Source organism: Piliocolobus tephrosceles, chromosome 11, assembly GCF_002776525.5.
Source record: "Piliocolobus tephrosceles isolate RC106 chromosome 11, ASM277652v3, whole genome shotgun sequence".
Lineage (NCBI taxonomy): Eukaryota > Metazoa > Chordata > Mammalia > Primates > Cercopithecidae > Piliocolobus > Piliocolobus tephrosceles.
Window position 1 is genome coordinate 64,864,937 of NC_045444.1, and position 12,299 is coordinate 64,877,235.

General features: G+C 39.5%; 1 protein-coding gene and 1 long non-coding RNA gene across 2 annotated transcripts in view; one reads left to right on the forward strand and one right to left on the reverse strand.

Annotated features, from left to right (window-relative positions):
• LOC111542782 overlaps positions 1-12,299 on the forward strand; it is a 52,457-nt gene that overhangs the window by 20,060 nt on the left and 20,098 nt on the right. The gene's annotated exons all lie outside the window — the stretch shown is intronic.
• The window catches only part of CCDC141 (coiled-coil domain containing 141), a 208,812-nt gene that overhangs the window by 3,446 nt on the left and 193,067 nt on the right, over positions 1-12,299 (reverse strand). Inside the window, exons 22-23 of the mRNA XM_023212346.1 lie at positions 9,706-9,822; positions 863-1,713 (exon numbers count right to left, since the gene is read on the reverse strand). Coding sequence (XP_023068114.1) covers positions 863-1,713; positions 9,706-9,822 — 968 coding nt within the window. The remainder of the gene's footprint in view (positions 1-862; positions 1,714-9,705; positions 9,823-12,299) is intronic.

The window sequence follows — 12,299 nt, forward strand, 5'->3', positions numbered from 1 at the left end:
ACATTGTGATCAATAAATCCTATTTTACTTAATCTTAGTTTATAAGTATAAACTAGCTCTCGCAGATTCGTAACTTTGTCCTCAAATAAATTTACTTAAGGATGAGAATTTTCCAGATATTTAAAAGTAACCCACATATTGAGAAAGAACTGCTTTTGTTACCAACAGTAGGCAATGCAAACAGTATTCTACAGTTTGCTTTTACTGAAACAAATAGGCTAAAAAATAATGATGTCTCCAGAGTGAAATCATATCGTTCACAGCTCAGTTATTATACTACCTTACAAAAATGAGTTTATTGCCTGTCACCTGGAGCAACTGTGACAGAAATATTTTTATTCCACCTCTCATATTGAAAAAATTTGTAAAAAGAAATCCTAGTAAAATAAAATGTTGCAAAGATGACATGTGTGACTCTGCTGGAAAGAGGAAAAAGATGAAAGAGGTAAATGAGAGAGAAGGGAAAAAAAACCAAATTCTTGTATTTTTCAATTGCATAAAGGTAGTTAAAACAAGCAGATGCCATGCTTATATAGAAATAGACAATAGAAAATAATTTCAACCTACAATCTTTAGAAATGTGGAATGTTAAACAGAAAAAAACAAGCACAACCAACCTACAGTGCTTTGGAAATTTGTTAAATTATTAGTACTTTATATGGTTACCTTTTATTTTTCTTAAAGGTATTAACTATGCTGCTTCTGAAATGAGAGGGGTCTGATGTGAGACTGAATCATGCAGAGTTGCAGTGTCATAGAATATTAATCAGCTAGCCCTAAACCTTTCAGTTAGTGCTCACAGAATGATTTTTCTCTGATTGAATTTGTTTCCATTTATGGCTTGTCATTATAGGCTACCCACCATGTCAGTGTAGGCTCTGGAAATCCTGTTACTTCAACTTCCAAAGTCACTGGAGAACCTTCCATGACAGTTACATTAGACACGAGTCTGGAGAAATTAGGTGCCTGGTCAGCTAGGCTGACCACGCTGCTCTTTGCTGACATGCTTTTAATCTCTTCTTGAGGAACCATTTGCCTCTGATAGCCCCTGCTGGTGCCTGATTGAAACCTGAGGCCTGAGAATGCATCAGGGGAAGCATGCAGCCTATCTTGGGTTTTAGTGAAGTTATTATCAGCATGCATTTTCTCTCGTGTTTCTAGCAAACCGCCCTGAGCCTGAGGGTGCTGCTGGAAAGCTCTGTCATGCACTTCACTCATCATGCTCTCTGGATGTTCAGCACTGATTCTGTGTAAGGCAGTACTCTTTTCCAGGAATCCTCCGGAGGTTAGTGGGGGCTCAGCTTTGAATTGGAGGTAGGGCCTCTCAAAATGACTTGAAAATGTTTCTCTCTTATCATTGCATGCATCCGCAAATGCAACAGGTGGTGGAAGAACAGATTCCTGGGCATCCCCTGGGCTGCTGGTCCCAGACTGCACCCCATAGCTGCTTATGTGAAGGCTGAGGGAGGAGCTGACAGGCTCTTCCACCTCCATGTCAGATGGTGCAAGGGGGGACTCAGGGCTTCCTGGGAGAGGAGGCAAGGAGATGTCATCAGGTGAGACACACTCATATTCTTCCCCTGAGAGCATGTCTTCAGGCAGGAGCAGGCCCTGGACGCCACCCTCCTTGTCAGTGGACACCTTCAGGTCTTGTGGGAGCCGATCTTCCCCTGTTCCATTGATGGCCAAAAGATCTGCCACCTGTACCTGCCCCTTGTAAACAGAAAAGCCAAATCATCCTTATTCATTCATTTTTCTTTTTCCAGTTTCAATTACAGTAAAACTCAACTTCAGAGAGACAACTTGAGAAAACGTACAGGGGGTCAAAACTTAGGGGGCTGGAGGGAAACCATTTGTCTGTCTATCCTGAGCACAGTCCCACTTCTCATGACTAAGGAATCATTACAAAGACGTCAAGTTCCGAGTAAAATGTGATAGACCTTGTGAACAGAAGAGAGAAAGCCCTAGTTTCCATCTGTAGTGAAGGGGTTAGACTGGATCAACATCTTTTAAACCATGATCTGAGGAGTCTCCTCAAACAGCAAAGTCAGCTTAGGTCTGGCTTGTCCACACTTCCTGTAAACACACAGATACTGAACACCAGCAAAGTCAGCTTAGGTCTGGCTTGTCTACACTCCTTGTGAACTCACAGATGCTGACCATCAGAGACTACCTTGTTAGGTGATTCCTCAGACCCTCCCAGAATAACCTGTCTTCTCTCTCAAGAAAACCATTCCTTTTTAAAATAAATTGTAGTGAAATATACAAAAAATGTACCACTTCAACCATGTTTAAGTGTGCGGTTCAATGGCATTAAGTGCATTCACATTGAGTGTAACTATCACTGCCATCCATCTCCAGAACTTTTTCATTTTTCTAGTTGAAACTCTATCCACTAAACACTAACCCGCTCATCTTCAATCTTCCCCCAACTCAGCCTTTGTCAACTACCATTCTATTCTCTTGCTCTATGCATTTGAGCCCTCTATGTACCTTAAATAGAGAAAGCAATTCTTCGTGACTAGTTTTATTTTCTTAAAGTCCCTTAGTTTATTCTTGCATTGAAAAAATATTTATTGAGCACATACTGCTATACACTAGGAACCATGCTAGTATTAGAGGCATAATTTGGTAAATACAAGTAGATCAGTCTCTGCAGCTGAGAAGATGATATCCTAGTGGAGGAGGTAGATATTAATGGAACAATCAGACATGATGGCCTTTCCCAAGAGAGCATATCAAGATACAATAGGAAAGCACCTGCCACTTGTCTCTTTGCTCCAATCGGAGTGTAGTTCTGCTAGGAGCTGTGAGTAGCAGTACTTCTTTCTCTGCTTCCACTGTCCTAGTCTAATCCACATCCATCTCTGGTTTAAGAAGAGGCTCAAATGTCCCTGTTTCATAGACTCAAAAGAACATTGAAGCTGAAAGTGATCTCATCTATCCCCACCTGCTTGTTTTATATCTCCTTTTTATGCCGTTCCTCAGCAATTTGGGTGCCTTCTTATTTAGTATGTACTGGTTTTTGTCCTGTAGTAACTGATGCATATAGGAAAGTCACGTCTTGCCTCGCCTTTGAGTTTTTGATTTTAGCCTGTAGTCCTGCTCTTGATATACACTTTGTAAGTGATTTTTAAGAAAATAAGGCCGGGCGCGGTGGCTCATTCCTGTAATCTCAGCCCTTTGGGAGGCCAAGATGGGCAGATCACGAGTTCAGGAGATAGAGACCATCCTGGCTAACATGGTGAAACCCCATCTCTACTAAAAGTGCATAAAATTAGCCGGGCATGGCGGTGCACTCTTGCAGTCCCAGTTACTCGGGAGGCTGAGTCAGGAGAATAGCTTGAACCCGGGAGGCAGAAGTTGCAGTAAGCCAAGATTGCACCACTGCACTCCAGCCTGGGCAACAGAGTGAGACTCTGTCTCAAAAAACAAAACAAAACAAAAAGTTAGCTAGGCATGGTGATGGGTGCCGGTAATCGCAGCTACTTTGGGAGGCTGAAGCAGGAGAATCTCTTGAACTCAGGAGGCAGGGGTTGCAGTGAGTGGAGATTGCGCCATTGCACCCCTGCCTGGGCGACAAGAGTGAAACTTTGTCTCCAGAATAAAAAAAACAATGTGTTTTCAGGTTGAAGAGCAGAAGCAAAACAATGTTGCTTCTACTATCCCACAGAGATGATCTCTCCTTAGAGAAACATTAACCCAGCTTAGAGAAAGTGCTTTCCTTCTGCCATTTAGTCAAAGTTTAAATTCTGAGTCTAAAACCCAGATGTTCTTAGAAGTTCCTCTCATTAAAAAGAATATTAAAATTACTAATTGCACCTCCCTCTTTTGGTTGTCGTTCCACATCTTAGCTCAGTCTCTCTCTTCATGAAAGTAGAATGCTTATTTTCCTCCTTATAGGGACTTTGATCAAACACCTATTGTCTAAGAATCTCCGCTACAACATTCTGGCAGCCTCTATTTGAATACTTTTTCTTAAAGAGTACTTTGAGAATGTGCACCTTACTTGTGTTAAGAATATCTTCCTATATGTAGCAAAGATCTGCCTTCCTGCAATTTCCACCAATGGATCTGAATTGGCCTCCTGGAGCTACACAAAAAGTCCAGCTGCTCTCCAATTTTAACAGCTCTTTGCCTGTTTGGAGAATTGGTCCTACAACCTGTCTAAGCCTCTTTCTCTGTACCAGACACTCTCAGGTCTTCTTTTGCCTCAACTCTCTGTCATCATTTTGGTCATTTCTGGGAGGTCCCACTCCTACTGGACCACAAGGTCCTTCATAGAAGAGCAGGGACATTTGTTGACTTGATGGCCTTGCAGGGGCAGACAATGACAACTCCTTAATGACTTCATCAGGTAACCTATGACTCTCCACAGAAGAATAATGTGTTACAATTGTCTGAAAATTTACAACAAGCTTAGGAGAGAAACTTGAATAAAAGTCCAGACCAATCTCCCAACTCCTCAATCCCTGCTGGGAAGGAATTTATTTCCTAATTGAGGGTTTGGAAGAAGGACCTGAGCATGCTCAGATCTGTCTCTATGAGGCCCTCTTTTGGATTTGCCTTTCATGAAATGCATGGGTCAGGTTGGCTCTAAGGCACGAAAATCCCCTGGAGGTGAAGCCTGTGGTTGTCTAGATGGGCACCCAAATGGACTAGGTACACATTTAATCTATTTAAATCAGGCACAAAGTTTGGGGAAACCCACTAGAAAAGTTCAAGCCATCCAGCTTTAACTGGTTCCTGACTCCTGTATCTTACTTTCAGCTGGTGCCAAACACAGGAAAGGAATCCAAGGCTATCATTTTTTCACTTCTAACAATTCCTAAAATAGAAAAAGTACTTTCCTCAGAAAATAACACTACCCAATAATTTCTACTCTCAATAAGAGGGAGAGAGTTTTCTCAAATCTTTTTCTGGAATCATTTAACTCCCCATTAAACATGTTCGTTTCTAGAGTTGTTTACTTTCCAGATGGTAAGTAATCAGTGGACTCATCATCTTCTTGACCTATATGATATGTTTTTATTAAGGTGATAGTATTAGTTCATTTTTTAAAATAAAAATCACACGGGACCATTGACTCATACTGAATTTGTAGTCAACTAAAATTTGCTACCTCCTCCATCCATTAGTGCTATTGATGAAAATGTTGAACACTGCAGTGCTTAGAACAAAGTCAGATATCTCTACAAGACAGACTGTCTCCAAGGTTGATGTTGATGAACTACTTAACACTCTTGAGTACAATTATAACTTGGCCAAACCCTCATTCAGTACACATTTCCCCACTTATCTTAAGAGACCATCATAAGTGTGTTTATCAAATGACTTCTTGAAACCATAATAAATTATGCCTATGGCACTAATCTAGAATTACTCATTAAATAATCATCTCAGGAAACAAGATAAGGTGAGTTTAATATACATGCAAGTGGTTTTCTGAGTAAATTCATTTGGCTCTTGGCACTTCCGCTTTTATTCTTAAATGCAAAAATGAATGTATTAAATTATCACAAGTACTTCAAAACTATGTACATCTATTATGTATCATATACAAATTTTTAAGAAAATTAAAAATGCAAATAATATTTTAGTTTTTAAGTCACTATGGAATTTTATGGAAACATCATTTTATTTTTTTTTATTTTTGAGATGGAATTTCACTCTTGTTGCCAATGCTGGAGTGCAATGGTACAATCTCGGCTCACTGCAACCTGCACCTCCCAAGTTCAAATGATTCTCCTGCCTCAGCCTCCCGAGTAGCTGGTATTACAGGCACCCGCCATCATGCCCAGCAACTTTTGTATTTTTAGTAGAGACAGGGTTTCACCATGTTGGCCAGGCAGATCTTGAACTGCTGACCTCAGGTGATCTACCTGCCTCAGCCTCCCAAAGTGCTGGGATTACAGGCATAAGCCACAGCACCCGGCCTGTAAACATTAAAAAGATGTTTAAACATAAAAACATAAAGAAACATTACTTTAAAACTCACTGACCTATATTTTCTAGAACTGTCTAGTTTTCAACTATGAAAATGCTATCCAAACATTCACATATACTAATTATTTGTTAATATTTCTTCACCATAAAACCATGTTTGTTATTAGAAAAAAAATGTCTGTGTTATTTACCCAGAAAAGGTTAAATAAATCTATGGTTTTCAGTACAGACAGGGCATATTTACATCAGTCTGAGATCTGGCAAAATAGCTGGGAAACTCTGATCTAATTCACCAAAACATAGCTCAACTCTCAATCTGCTTTTCTTATATCAAATTGAGAGGCTGATCTTTGTCTTTTTGTTGATTCCTTTTTCTTTTCCCACCTTCTAAATATATGAATGGTTTGCAGTTTTATCTTGAAGTTCTCTAATTGTTTCTATATTCTTTGCCCCTCCAAGATGTCACCCACTTACATATCTAGTAAACAATTAACTCTTAATTAATACTAAATCTATAGCTTCAAGTCTTATCTCTGTCAGGACTTCTGAACTTTCATTTCTGCTCATGGGCATAATTCCTTGAATTTAAATCATTGCCCTGTAGGCAGAAGAAGTGTCTGGAAGGGAGAATACAGTGATATTCCTACATCCATTCAACTAAGGGGGCAGAACCAATCCTCAAAGTACATAGAGCAGGGAACTACTTATGTAGTAAATTTGAAGGAACACCATAAGACTTTATCTTCCAAAATAGCTCCATAACAGATAGCCTCACTTTGGGGTAAATAAGATTTAATGAAAGTAAGTAGGAAGAACACAAAGCAAGATATTAAGCATAAGACTTGGTCTGTAAGAGGCATTTGTAGAGAAGGCCCTTAGTGGGGACTTTAGACAAAAAGGGGTAATATGACATTTTCGGGCACTTTACATGGACAAGGTAAAAGAAAAGGGAACAGAGAGGTGGTGAAGAAGAACACTTTGTCTCTTCCCAAATTTTTTCAGGGCAAGTGTTTCAGGGACATCTTCCTGTACCTGCCAGGTGATCAGGATTAGTGTGTGTGGGTTGAGGGCAGAGGGGGAGTGCAGGGATCCTCTTCACCCAGTCTGATAAGAGCACTCCGCTGAATTCTTTGGTGCAAAAATATTCCCATGCTATTGCTTGTAAGCAGATAAATAGGAAAAGGGGAAAAGTTTGTCATGGACATCTACAGTATCATTACAAAACAGCTTATGTATATGCAACAGTTCCTGGGAGCTCCCATTTGGTCTTGTGGGAAAAGTGTATGGTTAAAATTCAGGAGAATTGGGGTGACTGCCAGTTTTTATACTACTTTCTGTAATTTTTGGAGGGCAATATATTTAATCCCCTTTGGTCTCAGTTTCCTCAACTGTAAAATGATATTTGATCAGATTATTGTTAAATCCCTTCTAGCAATAAAATTCTGTAACTCTAAATGCTGGCATCTAAGGCCATCATCTTCCACCGAATAGTTCCATGACTTTAGGTGAGCCTGTTAATACTGTGTGCTTCCGTTTAATTTTAGGAGTTTTCATAGCTTTGGTGCTCATGTTGGGAATAAAATACCATCACTAATCTGTTAGCAGTGCTCCGTGTATTGCATTTAGTGAATTGCCTAATTCCACCTACTGCATTTTTGGGTCTGAAAAATGAGAAGTACTTTGCTATCTCCAGGGAAAAAAATCCCTGTGTTGAATATATTCTGTAGTAGTTCAGTGGAACTATTCTTTCCGACTCAAATAATTTCCTCAGGAAGGCTACCATCATTTAAGCGTATCAGAATTGACTGCAGTAATACCAGGACCAGGTCTTCACTTGGTGCTTCCTATCTGCCCACATGGGGTTGTGGAGAATCATTACATCTGATGTACATATAAATAATAGAGACAATAAGAGGGTAAATGTGATTGAGCTACTTAAAAGTGAAGATTACTGCCACCCTTTCATTTGACTGTCTACACCAATTGCACCAGGACATGACATAATGTTAATAAGAATTCTTGACAGCTGTAATTGTAGACCTTCACTTATACCCAAAATGACTGATGCTTTATCCTTTTAGTTTATATTAGAATAAAAGTGATTTTTCCATGAAGGTAAATCTTGCTTTTTTTTTAATTTAAAGGAATCTGTTTCTTCTAATAAGAAAATAAAAGCAAGATAAACTACTTTTGCTAAGTATAAATTATTTTTGTTTGCTTTGGTAGCAATAATTTTTGTTTCTGAGTTCTTAGTAAATGTGTCTAGTTCACAATGTAGGAAATTGTGCAGAACTAAATAAAATAAATGATAGGATGCTAGATTTAGTAACTCTTAGAAACCTCTTAGAAAATGTGGTGCATTTCTTAGAAAACTCTTAGAAAATGTGGTGCATTTAAGGCTATTTTTTATTATGTCAACCAGTCATTCTCAATTGAAGTGATTTTAGTATAACAGACGCTACTGGCATCTAGTGAGCAGGGCCAGGAATACTGCTAAACTCCTACAATGCACAGGACAGCTCCCCACAATAGAGAATTCTGTGGCCAAAATGCCAACAGTGCTGTGGTTGAGAAACCCTGATTTAGACCAATCGGAGTAACATAAGATCATTTGATATAAGAGTAACATCCAGCAAAATGACCAAAGTTTGGCAGCTTTCCTTTGCCTCAGAGAGGAATCTGGGTTTAAGTGGCTCAAGACCCTACCACAAAAAAAGACAGTTTGCTTAACAGTACTTGCTGCCTGGTGGTTGTATAACTGCACCAGGCCTTGGCATAGATTAACCTGTGGAAAAGGACCTATAAGGAAGCTGAAAGAACTGTATTAAATTCAAGGAAAGACAAATCTTTCTCCATGAAATAACCACTACAAATGGAGAGGGTTTGTGTTTGTTTTTAACTCTCATGTCACAAGAAGTATATTTTGTTAATTTGAGAACGGTTGAGAATAATGTTGACTCTGATTGTTCCTTCAGCTCCTCGGGAGAGAAACTTTGGGAGCAGGCAACTTGGCAAAGCAAAAAAGTCAAAAGCTAATTATAGTCCAGCAGCTATGAATAGAGAGTGAGCAACTTATGCCAAAAACCCATCATGATGTTGTGATTTAAATAATACTTTCAAAATCATGATACATTTGCATGTTTGTGAGTATCTGTAGTCATCACATGCTTTAATTTATCAGGAAGTGCATAAATTTTACAATAATTTAAACATTTCTCTAAATACTTTAGTATTTATATTTCAGCTGGATTCTATGGTTTGGTAAATGTGCCTGGAAATATCATCTTAGAGGTAGAGTCTATGGGAACAAGATACTATCTAATTTCATGAACTAAGCTTTGCTAATGGGTCATGTAAAACAATAAAAATCATGGCTTGGCAATATGATGAAAAGGGAGAAGTAAAATTTGAAGTTGGATTGGATATAAAAAGACAATGGAAAAGGCAGCTAGAGATGGGAAAAACAGAAGTGGTTTGGGGTGACATGGCATTTAAATGGCTGTCCCAATGCTACTGTGAAATGTCATGGTTTCAGTACTTGATAGTGAGAAGCTCAGAGGAAACAGCACAGCAGAGAGAAGAAGCACTAAATGAGGAGCAAATGGAAGCAAGGAAGGAGGAAATTCACATTGCATTTACATTGGGAAGTTCTATTTGGATAGATAAGAAGGCTGTAATTCACTTTTATTTTGCAATGAACAATGACTATAACCTCAAAGCAAAAGTACTGAATAGCTGAAGTTAAGTAGTTTTCTTTACCTTATTCCTTTCTTCATTGCATATTGTCTGCTTATTTTTTGCTGGTTCCTTTAGCAAGTCAATGTAATCATCATGGAAGCCTTCCAAATTCAGATTCATCTTTAAAACGTCTTCCTGCTGTACAAAGCAACAGTTAGTGAGAGCCTGAGCCAGGAAAGTTGGAGGAACAGTGCCATATACTACTTGGAAGAAAACAGACCACTTGCAACCTTTCAGCAAATACATTCCACAAGAGACTGGTGTACTCCCATGATGTGATTTATAAAATTATCCCTCCCAGCTCACAGTTTCCCTCCTGCTTCATTCCTTTGATAGAGTTCATTGCCAGTAAAAATTGGTTGTTGAAAGGCCCAGCAGGAAAAAAGTAATCATTATAATAGGATGCTCCTGCAGGAGCATTCTCTGGAGGAAGGAATCATTATGCATGGCAGTGTAAACCATTAGGAGAGTCTGGGGAGCAGCAGTGAGGTAGAAATGATTAAAGGTTTCTAAGGGAGAAGAAGGTAGGAAATCCAGAGAATCTACACAAGCAAAATACCAGGGAGACTCTTGAAAAGAGGAATAAAATATCACTGAGTATAGTAAAGAAAAACAGCAATTGAGAACACAGGACGCTTCATGTGGTTGAAGATATTTTGTTCCCTGCAGTTCATGGGGCTCAGTTTTAGTCACGGAGGTAGTGGAGGTTTGCAAAGTGCTGTGGAGTCAGTGCAAGAAGCCAAGAAGACTTTGTAAAGGTGGAAAGAGCCCCTGGTATCCCATGTGATAGAACACGCCAGTTTAGAATGATGATTATACTGCAATGGAAGAGTCTCTATTCCACCTGGAATATGATCCTTGGAGCATGGAATACGCATGCTCATCAAAATGCACATGCGACACTGGCTCGGAGGATTCAGGGAGACCCACTACTGGGGAGATTCTGCTTTTAGTCCCAACTCTAAACTGAACTGGTTCGTGTCACTCAATGAATCACTCTGCTTTGGTATGCAGCTGATATCTTATTCTAAAATATCAGCTGGTGTGGAAAGAATGCTAGATTTTGAATTAAATCTAAATTCAAATTTCAGATCTACCACTATTGACTATTGGGGCCCATGTAAAGCACTTTTACCCTCTTTGGAATTTTCCTTTCACCTCTACACAGAAAACATTTGCCTTCTTTTCATCTCAACATTATTTGGAAATCACTGGAGATAATGTATATATGAACGTCCTTCGTAAGTCTGAAATTGCTATACATTAGAACAGATTTCTATCACTATTTCAGCCTTGACAGGAATTGCTGAGCCCACTTTCTATAACTTTGAAAAGAGAGCCATAGCATCAACCTTTATATTTAAAAACATAAAAAAAATAGACATTTGCTCTCTTCATACAAACACCTATAAAGTGCTGGTAAACATTCTTTGGCAAGCATTTGTTGTGGCTATAACTCATAAAGATAATGCTGATGCCTATTTCCCTTGCCAGAGAGACCCTTTCTCATTTCCACATCCACCCAAATTAAATACCTTCAAGCACTGAAAGATAGTTCTTCTCTGTACCAATTCATTGGGCATTTACTACAAATGCCAAAACTCTTTCTAGATAACCTGATTTAAAAAGCAAAGCAGGCCAGGTGTGGTGGCTCACACCTGTAACACCAGCATTTTGAGAGGCCAAGGAGGAAAGATCACTTGAGTCCAGGAGTTTGAGACCAGCTTGGGCAACATAGTGAGACCTCAACTTTCCAAAAAAATCAAAACATGTGGTGGTGCATGCCTGTGGTCCCAGCTACTTGGTGGGCTGAGGTTGGAGGACTGCTTGAGCCTGGGAAGACGAGGCTGCAGTGAGCCATGGTAATACCACTACACTCCAGCCTGGGCAACAGAGCAACACACAGTCTCTAAATCAATCAATCAATCAATAAAAGGTAAAGCATAGTGTTAAATGTTGTGTGGGACACTAAATTTAGCGGCGCCAGAGGGTTTCCTTAAGTATAATCAAGTAGGGAGGATTGGGATGGCAACAGTAGTTATGTGTGATATAATTATATGTAGTAGTTATATGTGTGATTATACTAGTGTTATAGCCTGAATGTTTATGTTCCCCTAAAGTTTATATGTTAAAATCTACATCCTTAAGGTGATGGTATTAGAAGATGATGCCTTTGGGAAGTGATTAGGTCGTGAGGGTGAAGCCCTCATGAATAGGATTCATGCCCTCAGAAAAGAGGGCTGAGAGATACCCCTCATTCTTCCACCATGTAAGGTTAGAGTGAGTAAACAGCTACCAGGAAGTCCTCACTAGACACCAAATCTGCCAGCATCTTGATCTTGAACTTCCAGCCTCCAGAACTATGAGAAACAAATGTCTGCTTTTTATAAGGCATCTTGTCTATGGTAGGTAGGAAGGCACACAAGTGGCATGAGAGATCAGGGAGGGAGTGATATAGCTAAGGAAGGATTTACGGAGGAGGCAGCATTTGGGTTTGGCTCTGAGAGATGGTAAGATTTCGAAAAACAGACAGGAGGTCATGTCCTTGAAGTAAAGGTTTAGAAGTGGGAAATCCCAGGGAGCACAGTAGATCAGCAGGACACAGATCTACAGTG